The sequence below is a fragment of the Sitodiplosis mosellana genome, unplaced genomic scaffold, assembly GCF_009176505.1.
Source record: "Sitodiplosis mosellana isolate CC-2019 unplaced genomic scaffold, AAFC_SMos_1.0 Smas_scaffold_6197, whole genome shotgun sequence".
NCBI lineage: Eukaryota > Metazoa > Arthropoda > Insecta > Diptera > Cecidomyiidae > Sitodiplosis > Sitodiplosis mosellana.
Window position 1 is genome coordinate 7,235,669 of NW_022601438.1, and position 22,878 is coordinate 7,258,546.

The following is a 22,878-nucleotide window of genomic DNA, read 5'->3' on the forward strand; positions in this document are numbered from 1 at the left end:
TGCGAACGATTGTGTACCATGGAGAAGCAATGGTTGGTGTTACAATTCGAGCAAATGGTTGGCTCATGTATACGGCCACGGTCAATTTCAACCGTAGTTGTGAACGAACAAACGATACACTTGAAGAATGCTTCGCGCATTTCGGGAATAATATTCGACGAACGAATGACCATACCGCTGACTGTGATCAATTGATCGATATCATCTGGATTCAATGCGCGCATATTACGTGTTTTGTCCGCATTGAATGGCCGCACTTGAATCTGATGCTCTAAAATCGCGGCCGGATAACGTTCAAAGAACATTTCATTGACGGCCATATCAAATGTTGGAATCACTTCTTGTGGATAGCAAATCAACTGGCGATACAACATTTCGTCGAACGTTTGCAAGTGTTTACAGTTGATATTCAGGTATGGCTCTTCCAATGAATGAATTTCCTCCAATTTTTGCATATAGAACGGCTCGCTCAAATTGATATTTTCCGACATTTCGTCTTGAGCCACATCCATATCGATGTAACGAAGCAAAAATTGAGTGAATTTCTTCTTGCATTCGCTGACCACCACATTTGTACCCCAGATGACAAGCTGTGGAGCCGTTTCACTGATCGGAGCCGAATCGGAACGACCTTCAGCAATTGGCTCGAGCTGGAGAATGGAAAATACGTGTAAATTGAATCAAATGAAACTAGACGTAATTTTTGCATGAATTTCTGTGTGGCCACCCGAGAAAATCTCTCATTTCGATGCAAACGATAAACCACTTAAAAAATCAAATGAAAATCAAAACTACTTACATTGTCCGAACCAAGGTTAACCTGTCGAATGCGTCGATCGGTGCGAATATCCGGCCGAGAACGAATTGGCGTACCACGAACGCCAGACCGTGGCGTACGAATTGAGCCCATTGAACTTGGTGTGCCATAGTTCAGCGGTGAGCTTAAATCAATGTCTGCCATACGAACACTTGTGTTGCCCGGACTGGTTGATGGAATGATTGGCGACGTTGGTACATCTGAATTGGCCACGCGAACACTTGCGCCACCATCAACACTACCACGTACATTTCCACCAATACGCATCGGCGTTTCAGATTCTTGTTGCAAAATTGCTGTTAATCAATCGATTGATTTTTATTAGGCAAAATGGTAAGTGCGCATTCATAAAATATGAATTAAATTTCACGAATCAAACTTACGGTTCCGACTTGGTGTTCGCATTTGTTGTTGCGATGGCGTTTGTTGCGAACCCGATCGTGTTCGGCGCGATGGTGTTATTGGTTCTCTGCCTGGTGTTTGCGAACCAGAACTCTCATTCCGAGCCCGTTTCGATGGTGTACCATTTTCATTTGGTGTCGACATTCTTTTCAATTCGTTTTTTTTTCAATTCACAAAAATTCAACAAACAAAACTCACGATTCAAACGAAATAAATTTCAATAAAAAAAAACAGGAGATTATTCTACGTGATTCCGCTAACGATATAGACAACAGATAGATGCGGTGTGCAAAGCAATATTTGGCGCGAAAAATAACTGTCAGTTGAATGCTTCGTGTGGAACAGATGACATTGAATAATGTCGATAAGGCAGTTGCTGCAGCACTGTTTTTCTTTCATTCGTAGGTACGGTGGATTTGGTTTTATTTGGATTCATTTCACTTTTTAATTTTATTGAAATTTTTATTATCAATTTTTGAAATCAAAAAAAAATATTAATCTATCTATCAAAGATATTTCTTGCGTTCAACAACAACAAAAAAAACTTTCAATCTCTGTCGCTCGTTCAAACCATTCGTATTCATTGTTCCATGTGCTGAATAGCATGCGACTGACAGCGACCAAGTATGCAGCCATGTGAAACAGCAGTTTACGGTGGTTGTCAAACAAAAGCGATTTGACATATAACCATCAGTTGTGGTGTTGTTTCACACAAATTTCGAATATTGAACCGAATGCTATGGCTTCGGATCAAGTGAAAATCGCCAAAATTGGCGAAAAAATTGCATCAACAAACACATCAAAAACTGTACAAGTGTTTCAAAATGAATTTTTCTACGACAAAAGCAGTTACAAGTTGTTGATTGAAATTGATATGAAAAAAGTAATCAAAGGTAATGTACTGATGATTTGCGCATCATATCGAATGGTAAACAATAACAGTTATTTTGTTCTATCCAAATTTCCCATCCAGATATGAATGCTGTAGCAGCATTCAAGCTACGGGAATACAGTGATGGAACGGTGGAAACGTTGTGGCTGGTTTTCGAACCGAAATTGATGGAATTTCGCAATCGTCCGAGCAAATATTTGCGCGCAACAAAATGCTTGGTCGAACAGTTTTTCGTGATTGAACAGGAGAATTTGTTTGTTGACAGTGATGAAATTGTTATTGAAGATGAAGCAATCGTTGAAGCCGAATCGGCAGCAAATGAAAATGACGATGATTTAATGGATTTTGAGGATGATGATGCAAGTGATGATTCGGATGAGATGCCCGTTAAAATCATCGATGATTTGTATCAACAGCTACGAGAAGGACACCGTGAAACCGGCCCGGTGCACAATTACACCGAAGAATACATTCAACACATCGAATTGCGTCCCACACTGACACACTATCAGATCGATGGCGTCAAATGGATGCTGAACCGTGAACGAATCATCGATAATTTTCCCACTGAATTCAAAGAAGTCATCCGACGATGGCCTGATCTCAACACAAACACTAAGTTTTTCTACAACGAACGCACCATCATTCTTTTGGTTGACAAAAATGATGATGTTCCCATTCCAAGCGGTGGCATATTGGCCGATGCAATGGGTTTGGGCAAAACCGTCGAAATGCTCGATCTGATCCTATTGAATCCACGACCAGCCATTGAATGCGCACATAATAAACAATTCATTGATTTAACCCAATATGAATTTGATAATGATGATTCAGACTTTTTACGATGTTTATGCACCAAGAAAAATCTCACCGATACCGTTCGATGTACACGTTGTTGCATGTTACAGCATCGCAGCTGCGTGTCTCAACGCGACAAACCGACAACACCCGATACTCAATACATTTGCCCGACATGCTGGCAAAAAGAAGAACCACTTACAGCCAAAACCACATTCATTGTCTCGCCTCCATCGATCAAATTGCAATGGAGAGACGAAGTCATTAAACACATCAGTGATGATAATTTCAAAGTGAGTGTTTATTTAATGTTTCGCATTCGTTTAAGAAAATAAATACATTTATTCGTTCGTCTTGTCAGCGATAGTTTTTTTCTTTCAATGTTCACTGATAAAAACACTCTCATATTGATTAAAAGATTATTTTTAAGTCCAATTGAGTTGATTTTTCATTGAACAAATTGTTTGTGATTCAGAATGTTTATGGTTTGAAATGTTTGGATGAAAATGGAAAAAAAAAATCGTTGAATGTTTACGAAGAAATTCAAGCGCAAAATTAACGGTACATCGATTTTAAGTCGCCATTCCACGAAATGTTGTTTATTATTTACATTTGTACGATCAACGCATTTTTGTAGTGTTCAGATTCGAATTATTTTGATGTTTATTTTCTTGGTTTTGATGAAAATATAATTTTTGTCTCAAAAATTGCTCCAAATGTAAGATAATATCTGATTGTTCATAAGTTTATGATTATTATTTTAAAAATCAATTTTTTTCTGCAAAGTTTTTTGTTCGTTAATTTACTTTCGTTTCTCCTTCGCTTAGGTTCTTGTTTACGATGGTTTGAAAAATTCATCATGGATAAGTCCAATGGAATTGGCCTCGTATGACATCATTCTAACCGATTATGCAACGCTTCAAAGTGAATTCTACTATTCGAATCATAATCCATCGTCGCGTACACTGCGTCGTCCGGCTCGTTATTTGAGCGTGCGAACGCCGTTATTATTTGTGAATTGGTGGCGTGTATGTTTGGACGAAGCGCAAATGGTTAGTTCTGTGATAACAAAGCCGGCCCGTTTGGTGGCCCAATTATCGGCTGTGCATCGTTGGGGTGTAACCGGAACGCCAATCCAAAAGTCAATCGATGATTTGTACGGTTTGATTTGTTTCCTTGGCTGTTCACCATACGATGAGCGTGAAAAATGGAATGAGCTAACGAACGAGTTCATTCACTATGCGAACATTAAGCCAATTGTTTCGGTGCTACGGAAAATTATGTGGCGAACATGTAAATCGAAAGAGATTATGGACCAGGTCAATATTCCAGAACAAACCGAACTCGTGCATCACATTCATATGTCTGATCTGGAAAATTACTACTACAGCAAAGAGCACGCGAAATGTTCACAAAATTTCCGTGCAAACAGTATGAAAATTGGTGCAAAACAAAAACTCGCCACACTCAATCCGCACATGCTGAAACTCGTATTGGAACCGTTGCGAAAACTTCGTCAGGATTGTTCGGTGCCCAGTATTTTCGAACGAAATTTGAATCAAAACAAGAAAAATCTGAAACCCGACGAACTTCTCAAACATTTAATGAACAAAAATGAAATCGAAGCTAAGTCGGAGCTACGCACAATTGCATGGTCTCTCAACGGTGCGGCTGCATTGCACCTGATTAAAGGAGAAAATGCCGAAGCGATAAAATTGTATCGAACAGTGTTGAAATGGGCCAAAGATTACAGTGATAAAATTAGTGTTGACACTCTACTTCAAATCCATGCCATTCACAATCTTCTGGATGTTGATGCATCGATCGATGACAATGAGACAGCAGCTTTTCACGAGGATTTGAACCGATTGGAAGCTAAGTACCTGGAAAAATATGTGACATTGGTCAAAAATATTCATTTGGACCAAACGAAATGGGAAGAACGAATTAAAACAATTCATTCCAAATTGGTGTCCAATGAGTATCAATGGTGGTTAAATGCACTGAAAAATGAACCACATGATTCGAATCAACTGTTGCGACGGATTATTGATGAGATCAAAGTGTCATACGGAAAGAAGAACGACGTTCCAAGCGCATTATCGGATGTTATGCTGCAGTGAGTGTAATTTTGTTTTTGAACAAAAAAAAAATCAGATGATATTTCACACTTTGAAGACATGATAGTCTTTGTTATTATTATAATATCAATTATGTAATGATGTCATCGATTCTCCATATCTCGTGTCTTCATATCCATGTATATTTTTTTCCGTTGTGATTAATAGGTTCCAAACGATGGACGGTTTGATTTTTGTATTAACACTCTGGATGGATCGTGTGATAGAAGAGCGTAAAAATGTTCAAAAAATCTTCGGGAATTTACGATTTTACATCAATAATTTCAAACCAATCACACAAATCGATCCGCAGCATCGCGGCAAAGTGCTCAAATTTCTGAATCAAGCGTATGAATGCCATCTGAAAAACAAGAACAAACAAGAAGAGGTACAAATTCAGAATGTAACGATATCAAATTTAATTTTGATAGTCATTAGTCGGAAAAGAATGCATCAATAATTGAACATAGTATAGAATAGATGTGAAGGGTACTCATACAGACAGAGTTTGCCTAATTTCAGGAGGAAGAACAAGGCCCACGAAGAAAGAAGAAGAAGAAGGAATCGTGTGAAATGTGCTTGGCCAAAGAGCAGCTAAAAGCTTATGAAAGCGTCATCGTTGACCACATTTCAAATGTAAAAATGATCGAACTTGAAAACGATGTTCGCAAAGATGTGTATTCGTACAAAATTCCATACCAAGAAGCCGTTCTCAAAAGTAAGTGAAGCATTCACACAATTTCAATGGGGCGGTAATTAAAAATTGATGCCAATCTCTGATTCCCTGAACAGTTATTCTCAGTCACATAAGAAACATTGATATTGAATTTAAAGAAGATGGAAAAACGTTGTTGCACTTACTGGAAGCATATCGAAACGAAAGCAAGGTATGCAATGGTATTTCATGAAATCAAAAGAGTCAAACCAAAAATCACAGCAGCCAAAGTGTGTGTGTGTGTGATGTTTTGATGGTGAAAATGTGTGTATTTTTTCTATCTCTGTCTCTGTCTATGTCTCTGTCTCTCTCTCTCTTTCTCTTTCTACAGGATTGGAGTCGATTGTGGGTCGAGGTGAACTATACGGTATCGGCGTATGACGAATTGAAAATGTGTAAGTCACGTACACAAGCCGTCGATCCGATCGAATTGGAAGACGAATCTGTAATGGATTCAAATTTGATTATTTCCAAGTACGAGGTAGGCATCTAAAATGAACACACATACACACCGTTCATTTGCATATTTGTATACCGATGAATGAATTTTGCTTGAATATTTTGACGTGTGATTCTCACGTTGCATTCATCGCCTATTGAAAAATACATGTGAATTTAACCATAATATCCACTTGATTTACCACCCTCGCGTGTGCACACAATCACGTAGGTTGACGAAAATATGATGGATTTGAAAGGCCAATTGCAACAAGCTGAATTGGACTTCGTTCGAAAACTGGGCCAATTAAAGTATTTGAATCATTTGAAAAAGAACCAAACGGTCGAAGAGTGTCCAATTTGTGATACGCGTCCGGAGACCAAGGTTTGTGCGCCTCCAAAATTATTCATTCCGATGAAGTAAAAATTAAATTAACCGTCTGCTTGAAAATTGATTTTCATTGTGCTGCTGCTGCTGCTTCAACGGTGATATTCGGTGGTGTATGCTGTTATGGATTTGATTATTATTATCAGTACGTTGTTCTTGAGTGCGGCCACCACGTGTGTATGAAATGCTTTTTGAATTGGAAACGATCGATGCCCAAAGGTAATCCGACATTTAGATGCCACATCTGTCGTCATACACAAAACAAACACAAGTACGTATCCGTCGGAATATTAATGCATATTATTTTTCGGGTAATTTATTAAACGCTTCTTTTGGGCGCTCCCCTCTAAAAATTTACGAACCGCTTCTCCGCCTCTTCCTTTGTCTCCCCCTTCTCATGCTACCCCACACCATTTTACGCACACAGAGTGTTTTACGTGACATTGCAAACTGAGCTGCAGCTCACTGATTCATCGTCAAAAATTGAAACGATTGTTCAGCACATTGCCAAGCTAAAGAAGGACGATCCAACGGTGAAAATCGTCATATTCTCACAATGGTCGTACATCTTGAATGTTTTGGAAGACGCACTCGTTCAAACGAATATTTCATTCCGAAGTCGCCTCGAGAAATTTTACCAGACCATCAAAGAGTTCAAAGTATGTATTTTTGTCTTGCATGAAAATTGAAACTTATTTTTAGTCTGTGTTGAAAAATGTTTGCCGGCAACAACAACAACAACAACAACAACAAAAACACTAAATTGGCTTAAATTACATGAAATCATCCTGCAGGATCCAGATATGGATGTCACCTGTTTGCTTCTTCCATTGAGCTATGGCTCCAAAGGGTTGAATCTCATCGAAGCGACGCACGTATTTTTCATTGAGCCGATTTTGGACACGGGCGAAGAACTACAGGCAATCGGTCGTATTCATCGTATGGGCCAAACAAAGTATGTATCCGTTTCTTTTCTCTCCCTTTGTCTTGTCGTGCCTGTTGTAACGATCGTTTAACATTTCAATTACGCTACACACACACACACAACAATATTTTTTTGTTTCTCTTCCCAAGTTCATTATTGTAATACTGTTTGCATTTTTTTCTCTCCCTTTCTCTCTTTCTCTCTGTGTCTCGCATTATTATTATTCAATTTCTAGAAAGACATACGTTCATCGATTCATCGTGCTCAATACAATTGAAGAAACCATCCGAACCACCATATCAAATGATGCGACGGGATTTTGGTCGTCACGAAAATGTACTGTCGAAAATTTGATGGAATTATTCACAGCGACGGATTTAAGCATGGATGATAGCTAAAATGGAATAACCGCTAGCTATTACTTCAACATTTTCGGTTGTAATATCTTTTTTTTCTTTTTCTCTCGTCGAATGTCGAAATTTGATTTATTTGTATCATCCAACCGTCTCTCTTCCTTTTATCTTTACCATCTTTATCTCTATCGCTTTCGGAAAACACCGAAATCACCGTATTAAAATATATCATAATAATTCTGGCCGCAGGGTTAAGAGGAAAAGTGAACAGTATACGTTCGAAGTCACTTTCTTTCTTTTCTTTTGTCTCCAGCATACTATGCTCGTTTTGTAAACAAACTGTACACCAGAATGAGAGTGAGAGAGAGAGAGAGAGAGAGAGAGAGAGAGAGAAAGAGAAAGAAGAAAAAAATGTTCAAATGACGGAAATAAAGCAAAGAATGCGAAAAATTTGTAACACAAATGTTGAACTGTGTGTATTTATTGATTTAGACCTAGTTGTTTGTGTATTGTGTATACATTTGTCTTTAGAGTTGGAGGCATTAATGTGGAAAACGATTTTCCTGTTAATTTATCCAACACCATCCGACTTGTTGGCTGGGGAGTGTGATGAAAAGAGAAGTTGCACGCTTTTCAGTAAAACCGTGACGATACGTGGGCGCGCGTACGGTACTGTCTGTCTAATATAAACGGGCTACAAACTGACCGCATGCGGCAAGCACACAATATGCACAATTCATTAATATCAATGAAATATGTAAGTATGACGGAAAATTGGGTAAAATAAGTCAATAAAAAATTCTAAATGGACGCTTATCCAATAATGCGGATGTTATAAAAACGCAAAACAAAAACTAAAACAAAAAGTAAACAAATCAAAAATTGGGTAATTTAATTATGACTTTTTTTTTATTTGGGCGCGTGTTCAACGTCAACGTTTGTTATCGCGTAAATTTGTGAACGTTATCATCGATGTGGCTTAACACACAATTGCCACACTAATGATTCTTCCCCTGCGACTGGCAAAAAAACAGCGTCCATTTTTCGCCTTAATCAACACATCACAGCCACAATGAATCACAAGAACAATAGAAATCCAAACAAACGCACCAACGAATATGAACTGTTCAATGTTTTCTCATTTCGGTGTTTCGTCATTTTTTCCGTCGTTTTCTCGCGCATAAATTTTCGGTGAATCGATTTCGTGGCATGTTACATGTATGCGTGTGCCGTTATTATTTGTTCCTAGTCACACGAATTCTTTCCCATTTTATCTGACCCGAAGTGAAAGTAACAAATTGATTTCTTTGCATTGTTTTTCCGGCAATTGGCTCAGTATGCTTCGCAAGAGGTGCGAGAGAGATGAGAAAGCGAACCAGATGGGTGGGTGGAGGTGGTGGTACGTGGTAGTGGTTGTACTGATGATGATGGAAGTGAGAGGTAAGTGAATAATGGTGAGAAGAAAACAAACGAAAGAGCCCATTTTCAATTGATGGCGTGAGTGAGTAAGAAAAATGAAGGAATTTCCATTCAATCTCGGCAACACAGTTATTATTTCTTTTCAGCTTCTCTTATTTATTCATTCACATTCTTTGCGTATACATGTGTCAATTTTGAATTGACTAAGCAATTTAGGTTGCATATCGATTTCATTTTATTGGTATGACGGAGAGGCTTCCATCCTCTGTGGTCATTTTAAAAAAAATGATTTTTACGAGATTTTTTTGCCAACCATACCGTTTGGTTCATTGCCGCTTTGTATGAATTCATATGCATGGTTATTGCCTCTATCTCCGTTTCCGTATTATTTATTTCAAGATAATTTATCGCGAAGGGAATTCGTGATTGACTGCAAAGTGTCAGTGGATCATTTATGATTGTCTCATTATTTGTAGTTACTTGAAAAAATCACATTTTATTAAACTGTCTATTGACGTCATGTCATAAGCCTGTTAAAAACTCTGAAATATTCCCATTTTTTATGTCTTAAGGATATCAAATATAGAAAGCTACTTCTAAATGATGGCTGACCAATGTAATTTGAAACACGGGATGCACGAGAACTTACATCACTTTGAAAGGATGAATTTAACAAAATCCACAATTTCCGAACCAGTTGAATACACATTTTTGTAATGCAGTTGTATTGTTTTTGAATGATGAATAAATGAAAAATTCAAATCAACAAAATTATTATGCTAAAAATCAACACTGCCTCTATATAGAACACATGTGTGTCTATTCGAATGATAAACTTTTTCCGTTTTAAAATTTTTAGCTTACAAAGTCATAAGCTTTCAAAATGCACTAGACGCATTTGGACGACTTTGTAGAGTAGCCAAATATTTCCCAACAAATCTGCAAATATGACGAAGCGATTTCATTTCCTTTTTTCAAATATATCAATGCTGGCTGATTGGACATTGGAACCATGAGTTTTGCGAATGTGTTACTCTGTTGGCTGTTCCAATGACTCGCATGTTTAACTGGTAACACAACACTTACCTTTGTAGGATTAACAAATAGGAACCAAGTAGTTTACCAAGTTTTACCAAATCAAGCCGAATTCATGTTGAAATACTATTTTAGAGATAGTCATTGGTTAATATAAATCAAAAACTATTTCATGTAAATTGAGAGCTTAGAGTGTGTCAGGAAGCCACCGAGTTATGTAAAGTGAGTGATCGCTTAAAACCAAAACTATCGTTATTATCCAAACGAATATGCGAGTCATATATAATGTGTACTAAAACGTTCACTAATTATACTTTTCCACCGTGGACTTTCTTTCGCGTCATCGTCGTCGTTTTCACCGTTTTCTCGCGCATAAAATTTCGATGAATCGATTTCGTGGCATATTAAATGTATGCGTGTGCCATTATTAGTTGTTCCTAGTCGCACGAATTGTTTCCCATTTTATCTGACCCGAAATGAAAATAACAAATTGATTTCTTTGCATTGTTTTTCCGGCAATTGGCTCAGTATGCTTGACATGGGGGAGGAGGGCGTGATGTGAGAGCAAACCAGATAGGTTAATAAATGATGGTATTGCTATTGCTGCTGATGATGATGAAGGTGAGAGTTAAGTGAAAAACGGTGAGATGAGAACAAGCGAAAGAGAGCGGCAACGCTTTTAATGTTTATGATGATGAAATTTATAGCGCCCCCAAGTCAGATATAACGATAGAAGAGCCAGAACAAGAGAACAATTCTGGTGCTGGCATGCCGAGTGTAAAAAATCACGCAAGAATTCTAATTTAAGAACGGTGTGTGCGTGCACGCGAGCGAGCTACAAAGGCGAATGAACAGTGTAAGCTCAATGTTTGCGGTTTGATGTCGAAGTAGATTGTTTTTTTGGGTGTTGTGAGTATGGTATTGTTTTTTTCGTTTTCAGTCGTGTGGCGGTTGTCGTTGTTGTTCAGGTTCGATGCGCGTAATTTTTTCCGCACCATTTTGACCAATTACCTGGAAAGAAAAGAACCACATTTTCTGCTCGACGTTCTTATTAATGTTGGTGCGAACGTTTTTGTATAGTGTCAAATCTATTTTTTTTCGCAGCAAAGATACGTATCAGAACAAACTAAACTGACATACAACCGATATTACTAAACATGGGTTCGAAACGCATATACACACATAATCTAAAAACCATCAGGCCGTACGCACGCAAAATATTGAGTGTATAAACACACGCAGACCGGCCTGGTTGACTGACTGATACGCATAAAGAAGTAGTACATCGACACTTCGTTCGATACACGAATTGAACGGCAGAAATTTTTGGCGCCCCGTAAGAACAGCAACAATAACGAAACAAAAATGACTAAAAACCAGATGGTGAAAATTTATGTGAATATTTATGATTAATGTTAATGCATTGAAGAAATATGCTTTCTAATGTATTATGGATGTATAAACACGTTCGATTGGTATGGGAGAGAGGAAGGAGGCGGCGCAGAAAGGGGAGCATATTCATCGTATGGTCTTCTTTTTTCCGTCTTTTCGTTATCAATTCCCGTTAGCCGACACTTTGCGCTCATTTTGTGACTATCTTGGATAATACAATTGATCGTCAATGTGGCAGTTATTGTTGTTGTGTGGACTTTTTTATGTGTTGAGATTTTCATCTATTTTTTTGTGACGCTGCTGCTGCTGCTGCTGGTGGTGGTGTTGTTGTTGCTGTTCTTACTGCGCGACGGTCGGTCAATTGGTCGGCGGGGGACGACTCAAAAGGTGGAGTTTTACGAACTTTCGCTTTTTCTTTTTCTCTTTTTGAAGGGAGCTGTTATGTGTGTTCATTGTGTGTCGAAACAAATGGCCTAAGCTATAATTGAAATATGGCATCTCTTCATTGAGCTATCCACGATTTATGCCGTGGACAAGGGACGGTGTGCGTGTAAGTTTTACTGAAGGGTAGGCGAGAAAATGGACAATAAAATTGGCAGAAAAAAAAATGAATATAAAAAAGCACCGAGTAAATTGTGAGAGCGGGAACGAGAAAAAGAGCCGAAATATTAAATGGTATTATATTTATAAGCATTAGTGGGATTATGATATTAAGCTTAAGCTGCTATTATTGTTGTTGCTGCTGCCGTCACCAGTGCCGCGTGTTTACTAAAATGAGCCATTTTAAACCCGTATTTTGCACATATAGAAAATGAAATATCATGCAGCGAATCGCTTTCATTCTCATTCCTTTGCTGTTGCCATTATCGACTGTGCAAACTTACGGTTATTCATTCAGTTCTATCCATGTTATGGGGCTCAAATATACTGTAATAGATCGAATAAAATATATATAATGAGAGAGAGAGAGGGAGAAAGAGAGAATAAAGCCATTGAAAAGTAAACCAGCACAATTCCACGTTTCAAAAGTACATTTATTTAAAATTTTCTTTCCACTTGATTTTTGTTGTTGGTTTTGGTTTTGGTTGTTGTTTTGTTTTTGTTCTTCTTCTTGCAGTTGGTTGTCTTTGTAATTTGTTGTTTTTCAAATGTGCATGCATACAATATTTTATATGAATCATATACTTAAACACCGTACATATTAAAAATATATTAATTATTATATTTGTTTTTTTTTTCCTCATTAAAAATTCAACACAAAGAATGTTTCAGCAATGATAACAATATATTTTTCATGTTTTTTTTCCTTTTCTTTCCTCCATTTCATCAGTTTGTGTAGCTTTTTTCGGCTGTTGTTCATTTTCATTTTTTTTGTGTTGTATGTGTCTGTGATGTTGTGTATGATTGATAATTTGTTAATTTTTTTTTCGATTTTCTTCATCATTATTTTTTCTCTTTGTTTATTCCATCGGTATTTACTAGATTTGTAGAAAAAGAATCTAACTATGGCAAACAACCAAAGACAAAAGCGCAAAAGCACCTAGTTAACAACAAAAGGGAGATGAAAAAAAAAACATAAAATTGGCTGCGTTACTGCGGCAAACAATCTGATTTTATACACATATGCGCTTGTTTTCATCATCAAAAGGGGCGGATTGGTTCTGTTCTTCCTTCTATATATATATACTTCATAAACATTTTTTGATCAATTGAAACATCCACCGACTTTTAACAAGAGAAAAAAAGAGAATCAAACAATTTATTGTATAAAAAAAGGATAATTGTACACTTCGATAAAATACACAGTTATATCGAATTGATTGGGTTGTGAGGTGGCGAAAAAAAAATTAAATCAAGTAAAAGTATAACAATAATTGAAAATTCTGACTTTTCTGTTATCTAACAATATGCTTTTCACTGCACTTCATCAAAACTTAATTAAATGTGTTTGTTTGGTTTGATGATTTTTTCTTGTTTGTTTGTTTGTGCCTGTTGTTGGTTGCTATTCTGTACTCTTTACAATCATTAATTTTGTCTGTTTTTATTTACTGTGAGTTCTTTTTCTTCTTCTTCTATGTATAAATAAATCCCTCGAATGCCAGATGACAAATCACATTTCAGCCTTGAGCATGTTTCCGGGCTTTCGTTCATTCGTTTGTTTCGTTCTTCGTTTGATTTTGAATTGTCCCATCAGTTTGATTGGGATTTTGTGTAAACACGCATTATATAAACACATTTTTATATATACAGACAGAGAAAGAGAATGAGGGAATTTTGGTGTGTATGTATATATATGTAAGTGTGCGTGTTTGTGTGAGAGAGTGAAAGATAGATAAAAAGATAGACGGTGTGACTGCATTGCGCGCAGCGCACAGATTTAAATCAGATCAAAATCCGAAAAATTCAATTTACTCAACTTTCATGTGTCGTTATCAATTTTATATATAATATAGATATATATTATTATTGCGTGCATGTGAGAATATGTGTGTTTATGTGTGATTTGGCATCTAGTCTCCGTGGAATATGAACTGGAATTTCATACAATTTTCATGAATTTCGATTCAAAATTTGTGTTTCGTTTTTCGGCTGTTTCGGTTTGTAATTGTTTACAATAATAATTATAATTATTTACGTTCTTTTTTTTGTGTGTGGTTGTAGTTGTTGTTATAATTCGTAAAAAAATGAATTACGCAGTAAAATATCGACATTTTGTTTCAATTTTTTTTTTTTTCATTTTTTTTTCTCTTTTTCTTTATGTTATCGACTTATGTTTCATATTTTATCGACATTGTTTGAAACAATTTGTTTCATTTGTATTTTTTTTTCTCTTCACTTTCTTTTCATTTATTCATTCAAATCACCTAGTAATTAAACTATAACCTAAATGCGTGACACGAGTCGATTTTCGATTTACTTTTGCCTATTTTTCGAACATTTACAATTTATCTTCTTCTTATTTTCCATCACACTCACACGGTGTAATAGAAGTGTTTTCTTTTGTGTATGTGTTGCGTGGTTCGAACACAATTCGATTTCTATTGAAGAATTTTTTCTAGAGCAAAAAATAAATCTCGACACGTGCGCATTTTATCATCGACTTTAAAATTCTGTCTTTTTTTTCCTTATAATTTACATTAAATTACTGGTTTTTTTTCTTTTAGTTCAGATTTTTTTTGTGTTCTCCATTTTACTAGCGAATTTTTTTTCCGTTTATTATTGAATTATTTGTATGAAATGATCTATCTACGTTTAAAGATTTTTGCGTTTGTGATTGACAAACAACTGGTTGTCATTCGGTTGATTCACGCTGTTTCTGACATTCATTTGTCACGTGGTCAAACCGAATATACGTACATGTTTTTCCATTCAGAATAAAAAAACACACACGTTTTAATATACTTAAACTGTATATTGATTAATATTTAATTGATTTTCAATCTTTCTTAATTCCTTAATTCTGTACCTTATATCTTTCACTTGTTTTTTTTTTCTTTAGTTTTAAATTTTCGGTTCAATGTTCCACCTGAACTCTCACCCGAAAATCGGCCGAATCGGAATGTTATATCAATCGATTGACAGTTCATCATACACATACATAAATATGCTCATCGGTGTGTGTGAGAGGATGATTGCGACAACGGCGGCGGTTATTTATAAATCATAAAATAAGTACATAAATTCAAATTCTAATTTCCTTTTTCTTCATTTCAACAGATGTATCGCATCCATTTCAAATATATATATATATATATATATATTTTTTTATATATATATATATTTATATAGATATATCAACCGCAATAAAAAAAAAGAGCAAAATATAATAATAAAGAGGAAAAAAAACGGTTTCGGAAATAAAAGTTCAAAAGCATTTCTCCAAATAACCAGAAAAATTTGTAAAGTGTGAAATCGACGTAATTCGCTTGTATCATCGAAATACTACATAAGAAGCAACGAAGAAGAAAGAAAAATATGTGGTTTTTCTGAACGCAATCTATGGAAAATTAAAAATGTGAAGAAGAAGATGAACATAAAGCAAATATAAGTAAAAAGAAAATTGCGTTGCGTTTGTTAGCGGGTGAGGCTATGTGTGTATGTTGTTGTTGATTTTTTTTTCTTAATGGTGACGCGACCATTGTGTGTTGATTTGGTTTTTGCGGATAGCTTCGGTGTATGTATAAGTATTTGTTTGTTGTAAATCTCGGGGTTTTGTGTGTGTGTTTGTTATTTGCTTTAACAATGATTTCATTCTCTTCAATTTTTCATCATCATCATCACTAGCTAGGTGATTGGCGAGCACCGATTAAACGAGCGCGCCCAGTGAATGCGACAGCTACTTTTCGCTTCGTTTAGTAAGGCTTCGAGGCATCTTTTGGTTTTTTCAATTGCACTTTCAGTCGTTTCGTTCCAATTTGAAAACCATGCATTGCTTTGATAGCCGCCTGTGCCGATTCATGATTATCATATGAAACAAAACCAAAACATTTGGACAAATTCGTTTGCTTGTCGATGAACACTTTGGCCGAAATCACCGTACCAAATGGCAAAAACGTCGATGCCAAATCCGTATCGGTGAACTCTTGTGGCAAATGATAAATAAAAAGATTTGCAGCATCTGCGTTGATTTGGACCACAAACGAATAAGAGAACATGGGCGCGTACGCACACGTCAATGTTTTTGTCAGCCATCACACACATCAAACGCAATCATCATCGTGGTTGTGGTCGTCGTCGTCGTCGTCGTCATCGTCATCGTCAACAGGATCGAGGGATAAATAGAATGCGCGCCGTCCATAAGAATATCCATCCAGAGTGATGATTCCAGTTACACATTTAAATGGTTTCATTGGTTGGTTAGTCGATTGCGGAACCAAGTAAAAGGCATGAACATAAACAGCATAACGAATAGAATGAAAAGAAAAAAAAAGAACAAATAAGAAATATATTCAAGTGAATTAATGAACGAAAAAGAAGGAGAACAGAAAAAAAGTATATAATATTACGACACGACTGAAAAGACATCAGCGGCCCGGTCCCATTGAGTTTGGTTAATAAAATCAAATTTTTGGTTAGCAAATGTTAAAGCTCATGAAATATCCCAACAATTGTACAACATAACATGGGGAGCGTGTAAACGGTGGCAACGTTGAAGGGCCTCACAAGGCAAAGCAAGAGCAAGCGAGCAAAAGCTTCGTTTACGAGAACGAGTGCGAGCACGCGAAAGCGTCCGGCCCGCCCGCCCGCGAGACACAACGATAACATTTGAAAACATTTGAAAACATCGCATTTTCATGTGTTTAAACAATTTGATCATTAGACCAACGATACGAAAAGAAAACCATAAATCGGCGAACATTAGGGGCGAAGTTTTGGGTGTGCAACAGCACACTCTCACACTCGCCGGTTTCACATTCGAAAGCCAAATAATACATATTCGACTAATTCGGGCGAGAACAACTACGAAAACAGTACACAACCATAAGCATAATAAATTAATTTTAATTGTTATTTGTTTTGTTGTAACTCTCGCACACAAGTTTTCACTTCGTTTCTAGCGAATGGCCCCAGCATCGTCGATAAATAGATGGTGGCGCGATGCGATGCGATGCTTATGCGGAACATGGTTGGTTTTTAGGTTCAATTAGTTTTAGTACTTAAAGTTGTTAAAATTTATGATTTAAACGAAAGCATCCAGATGGATCCGTCGTTAATTTTGGTTATATTTGGTTGCTTTTAATTTAACGCCCCGGTTTTTCATATTGTTTATCACGGGTCGTTGATGTGACTGCATTTGTCATTGGATTTTTATTCGTTTCGATTCATTTCGTTCGCACATTGGAGCGTGCTCCGTGTGTGTGCATGCGTGTGTCTCGCGATCTAATTTATGCCCTCGTCAACTTGGGACGAATCGATCAATTGACGTGATCGAAACACGTCAGTGTATGCCGCGGCATGCGTTCTCTCACCTTGTTTTTTTATTTGCTCGCTGTTGCGCTCTTTTGGACGCCACTCATTGACAAAACGAGCAACGAGATGTGCATTTGTCGACAAATACAATCGAACCCAAATTTCAACAAACTCTGACTGGTTGATTAACATAATTCCATGTTCCATTAAAAATGATGATTATGACGATTGCCATTGTTATAATTTATAAAATAATTGCTACGTGTTATTTGCACACTTACCTTCTATTTGTTTGCCAATGGGTACATTGCCAGCGGCGGATTGTAGAGCCACATTACCAAGTGCAGACTGCGTTGACAATGCTGATGTTGCAAATTGTGGCAGACCGGCTGATACGTATGCGGCTGCCAAATTTGGATCGGTCCCTATTATAGTGTTATACATAGATATTATACACACACACCATTTTTTTTTCATTCCCATTCGGTTTCGAATGAAATGCCGCGCGCGCGAAATGCATACAATTTGTACAGTCAACAGCAGCAACGGCACCAAAGCACATTCGTGTTGAATCCAATCCAGACGGAGGGGTGAACGCGGGCGTACACACACAAGATATACGGTGGTGATGTGTAATTGTGTAGCAAAAGCGATGATCCAAAATCCACGGAGAGCACGTGCAAGCAGCCAGCAGCCAAGAGCCAAAAATCAAAAATGAAGCGTCAGGAAAAATATGGAACCAGGCATCGCCATGAGGGAGAGAATATGAAAAGAAAAAGAAAAAAAAGCATACAAAATTATAACGAATATAATCCATATTGCAATTTAATGTGCGTTGATTGTCTTTCGCTCCACTGATATACACTCAGCAGCAACAGCAGCACCGCACCGCTCTCACAATGACTGCCAGCCTGCCTACTTCGAGTGTGAGTTCGGGCGTGCTGTGTGTGTGTGTGTATATGAGTGTGAAAATTAAATTGATGCGCGCGTGAGTGCCAGCTGACAGACCAACAAAACGAAATTACGGCAAATACATTTATATTTATGTACATTTCGGCATTGCCAAAGCACAGGCGAAGCACTGTACATTTCGAATGCTCAAAATGCGTGAATAATAATAACAATAATGCAATGCTACTACTCTGCCATTCAGCTACTCATGCTGTTGTTGGAATATTTGGCTTTTTTGTTTTCTATATTTGAAAAGATGGAAATATATATACACTACCGTGCAAAAGTTTGGAACCACTAGGTATTTTTCATACAAATTGACCATTTTTGGTGGACTCATTAACATATTTCGGAAACACCTGCACTCTTGATATTTTGTGCATAGTTTCTACAACGTTTCAATAGTAAATCACAGAGGTTTCATCAAAAAATATTCACGTATTTAAAAAATATATCAATTTGAATTTGATCTGTTTTAATCTTCATACAAATTTGATCATTTTTCACACAGTACAAATTCAAATTGCTATATTTTTGAAATTCATGAATATTTTTTGATGAAACCTCTGTGATTTACTATTGAAACGTTGTAGAAACTATGCACAAAATATCAAGAGTGCAGATGTTTCCGAAATATGTTAATGAGTCCACCAAAAATGGTCAATTTGTATGAAAAATACCTAGTGGTTCCAAACTTTTGCACGGTAGTGTATATATATATATATATATATATTAAACATGCATGCGGAGAGATAGAGCGGCAAATATACATATACATTTGGTTTTGGTTAATCATTTTCAAGTGCACGAGGGGTGTGAAAAAGTGTGAAAAAAGCACGAAAGCATTATTTTATTATTTCTTCTTTATTTATTTTTTCTTTTCATTTTTGTTTTCGTCATCTTTTCGCTTTCGTTTGCATTTCGCCTCCTTATCACGGCTGTTTGCCGTTATTTCATTTTTTTTATTCTTCTTTCTCGTTATTGTTGTTGTTCATTTTCTGTTCGTTCGTTCACTCGTTCGGTGCTTTTTTTCTCTCTCTCTCTCTCTCTCTCTCTCTCTCCTTCTTCTTCTTCTTCGCTATGCTTTGCACTGTTCGTTTGCCGGGGCCGTTGTTGTTGATTCGGTATCATTTGTGTTTGCGGATAGGCACAAGTTTTTGGCTTTTAGCTGGGTGGAAAATGACTTCGGAATACATAGACATTTCTTAACACCAACTTATTAAACTTTTGTCTTTTCTCGGCGAGAAAGAAAATTTTTCATTTGTCTTGAAGTTTTCGCTTTTTGTGTTATTATAATTTTATTTAGTGAATTTTCTTTTAGCCATAGCTGGATAGAGATATATAGATGTGTGTTTGTGTATGTATGTATCCATTGCACAGTAGGAGTGAATGCTAGAGTAAATACACAAACAGTATGCTGGCATTTTCACAGCCCCGGCAATCGAATCAGAGAAATGTACTTTGCGTTTTTCTTCCCTTCTTCGTTTCTCTTGTGTATGTATCTGGATATATTTGTAAAAAGAAAATTCTTGCTCGGGCAGAGAAGAGAAAGAGAGAGAAATCGAGTGAAATGTATACTCTGTTTGCTTTAGATATTTACTACATAGTGATACAGAAATCCAAACAGACACACATTCGACGAAACGCAAATATAAATATAATGTTAACGTTTCGAATTGAGTGAAATGTGTGTGCTTGGGTTATGTGGTGTATCAGTGGTGTATTTGGAAGCGCTGTGGATTGAGCTGAGCGTAGAAAAAGAGAGAGAGGGAGCAAACAGCGAAAGCACAATGCTTGATAAATACACTGGGACAGAGAGAGAGACACACACACACATACGCCACTTTGATACTGATGCCGATTGCGAATACATTAAACGAAACAATTCGTGCAGAAACAATGAAGATTATATTTGAACTATTTTTTTTTTTGCGGAGAGGAGCGGGAGGTAGGATATATGTCTGTTTTGTAAGTGAAAAGCACCATAAAACATTTTCTCTACCTGTGCTAAAATTTTGTGTTCATCGCACTGGCAAACATACGCGTGTGCTCACATGTAAACATTCGAGCCACTGAGGCTTTAGCTCTCGTTCCCTCTCCTTATCTCTTATACGGATTCCTGAAACCGAATTTTACCAATGAAATCGCAATTCACATTTTGGCTTTGGCATACCGTCGAACCAGTACTGTTTTGTGCTCTTTCTCTTAGTGCATCATCGCACATGAACATAGCCAGCCAGCCAGTCAGCCAGCCACTCGCTATTCCGGTGATCGGCGAAAACCAAAACGAACGACTGCCGAACGAAATGCACACAATCCAAAATGTATACAAACCAATTCTATTATTTATTTAAATTAATGCGTTAATATTTCAGCCAGAAAGATCCATATATGCAACAGCATCCACCACTGGAAGCTAACTTGTTTCAATGAAGAGAGAGACGGAAAAACAAAACTAAACACAGAATAAAAACAAAATTGTACAACAAAATACACACATGCATTTGAAGTTTACATTAAACGCAAGCAAATACATCGTTTCAGTCGCTTGGTTCATTCATTCATTTCGTGAGTGTAACCGAGAAGAAGTCCCGCAACATACACACACACACACACACACACACATACGAACGAACGAAAAAAAGACATCAGCAGCAGCAACGCGAAAGCAAATAACAGTGAAAAGGGTCGAAAAAGGAAGAAAGTCAATGGAAACAAACAAAAAAAGGGATATACTATAACTGAATGATCGGCTCACAAAGGAGCTGAAAGCGCGCTCTCACACATAAACACACACACACAGACACACATTCTCTAATACCAAAAGATGCTGAAAATACCGAATAAAACGGCGTTTCCCAACATGCATTAGGGCCTATAAGCTTAGCGCACAATTCGACATAGCAACAATTCGGTGTGCAAAAGCTTGGGGATTACAGTACTTTTATTTTAGCCATCCGAAAATATATATATATATGTATAAATATATACATTTTTATAGGGAGCAAATTCTTTAACGCTTCGTTATTCGGCTTTTTTCACTTGCTGCTGCTGGTTTTTTTTTTCTTCATTTGATTCGTTTGTTGGTTGGTTGATTCTCTCGGTTCGGGGATTCGTGTCTTTGCAATAGTCCTGTTGCACGGCAAGCATTACTACCGACTACTTATTCTTATTGCTTTCGCTTTATTCTTGTGTTGTATTATGTGTTTTTGAAAAGTGTACATTAAAAAGTTTGCTGTATTTTTCTTTCTGTTCGTTTCGTTTCTTTTCTTTCGGGTCCTTTTTCCCATGCCACTGTTTTGGATGGAACACTTTTTCGTTTCCCGATATGTGTGCCGATTTTCCGTTTCGTCTTTTTTTTGTATGTTTGTTTTGTTGTTGCTGCTGCTGCTGCTGCTGCTGCTGCTGCTGCTGTTGGTTCGTTGGCTTTGCCACTGTTGGCGTATATGTGTGTTTGTTTGTGAATACTTTTGCATTGCTCTTCATCTTCTTTAATTCCTTTTGTATTTTATATATATATTTTTTTCTTTTCACACTTATACACTTTACTATATCTTATTTGCACCGAAGAAGAAGAGACATGGTATGATATGTGTGCGAATGCAGCATGACAAGTGGGAAAAAAAACTTGATGAAAGCGGGATAAACAACAACAACAAAGAGACGAGAGAATTACATCAACAACGACCGAACATATAAAAAACAACATACACACAATTGCAGAAAGGAGCACCAGCAGCAGCAGCAACACGCATAAAAAAGTGAAAATACATTTACGGCGTAACAGCTTTTGGATTTTCTTAAAACATATAACAAATCTGTCACAACTTCAATAAAAACCTCAGAAAGAGTGGATGTGTGTGCTCATACCATCGAGTCGCCGACTTAAAACCCAAACGTACTTTACTCAATTCACACAAAGAGATAAGAGCACACCGAATTCGAGATGCGAACGAACGAACGATGGAGAGTGAGAGAGACAACGAGTGACGGTGTGCGAGTTTTCACACATACATACATACATACAGACAAACCGATTGGATTATTATTTGTTTGACAGGCACAAATAGATAAAATAACAAATTATAAAAGTGAATTATTTCACCGGAAAAAGTTTTTTTTCCTGTCTCTCGCGCTCTCTCTCTCTCTCCCTCTCTCTCCCTCTTTTGGTTTCCATCACTCGAAAATGCGATAGCGCCGAAAAACATAAAACCAAGCGGTATGTGAAGGAAATATTAATTCAGGGATGAGTGCCCGTAGCGAACGAGTGTGAATTACTTTGTACGGTAAGTGTGCGGTGGAATGCTTTTGCCATTCAGAGTT

At 37.0% G+C, this 22,878-nt stretch overlaps 3 protein-coding genes across 12 annotated transcripts in view; 1 reads left to right on the top strand and 2 right to left on the bottom strand.

Annotated features, from left to right (window-relative positions):
• The window catches only part of LOC129577106 (DNA replication licensing factor MCM4), a 2,481-nt gene extending 981 nt beyond the window's left edge, over nt 1-1,500 (bottom strand). The window contains exons 1-3 of the mRNA XM_055463568.1: nt 1,201-1,500; nt 800-1,113; nt 4-650 (exon numbers count right to left, since the gene is read on the bottom strand). Of these exons, the coding sequence (XP_055319543.1) occupies nt 4-650; nt 800-1,113; nt 1,201-1,363 (1,124 nt within the window). The 5' untranslated portion in view covers nt 1,364-1,500. The remainder of the gene's footprint in view (nt 1-3; nt 651-799; nt 1,114-1,200) is intronic.
• A 58-nt stretch (nt 1,501-1,558) lies between these two features.
• Nucleotides 1,559-8,311, top strand: LOC129577350 (E3 ubiquitin-protein ligase SHPRH). 2 transcript variants are annotated; one of them, XM_055464189.1, is made up of 13 exons: nt 1,582-1,624; nt 1,823-2,112; nt 2,193-3,202; nt 3,737-5,028; nt 5,198-5,417; nt 5,552-5,747; nt 5,822-5,916; nt 6,076-6,225; nt 6,415-6,567; nt 6,717-6,841; nt 6,998-7,229; nt 7,365-7,525; nt 7,731-8,311. In XM_055464189.1, the coding sequence occupies exons 2-13, from the start codon at nt 1,959-1,961 to the stop codon at nt 7,891-7,893; spliced, it is 3,951 nt and encodes a 1,316-aa protein (XP_055320164.1). In that variant the 5' UTR covers nt 1,582-1,624; nt 1,823-1,958; the 3' UTR covers nt 7,894-8,311. The 2 variants fall into 2 exon arrangements, with proteins under 2 accessions (XP_055320162.1, XP_055320164.1); XM_055464187.1 differs by having other exon boundaries at nt 1,559-2,112.
• Nucleotides 8,312-13,420: 5,109 nt separating this feature from the next.
• The window catches only part of LOC129577665 (CUGBP Elav-like family member 2), a 75,872-nt gene continuing 66,414 nt past the window's right edge, over nt 13,421-22,878 (bottom strand). For all 9 annotated transcript variants that reach the window (XM_055465093.1, XM_055465097.1, XM_055465092.1 and 6 more), the window contains 2 exons: nt 17,886-18,029; nt 13,421-16,312 (listed from right to left, as the gene is read on the bottom strand). In XM_055465093.1, the coding sequence (XP_055321068.1) occupies nt 16,047-16,312; nt 17,886-18,029 (410 nt within the window). In that variant the 3' untranslated portion in view covers nt 13,421-16,046. The remainder of the gene's footprint in view (nt 16,313-17,885; nt 18,030-22,878) is intronic.

Excerpts from the sequence above, each read along its gene's own strand:
- LOC129577350 (XM_055464187.1), top strand. The coding sequence starts at position 1,959 with ATGGCTTCGGATCAAGTGAAAATCGCCAAAATTGGCGAAAAAATTGCA. Across the intron at positions 5,029-5,197 it reads TTATCGGATGTTATGCTGCA|GTTCCAAACGATGGACGGTT; the intron begins GTGAGTGTAATT and ends TGTGATTAATAG. Across the intron at positions 7,526-7,730 it reads CATCGTATGGGCCAAACAAA|AAAGACATACGTTCATCGAT; the intron begins GTATGTATCCGT and ends TTCAATTTCTAG.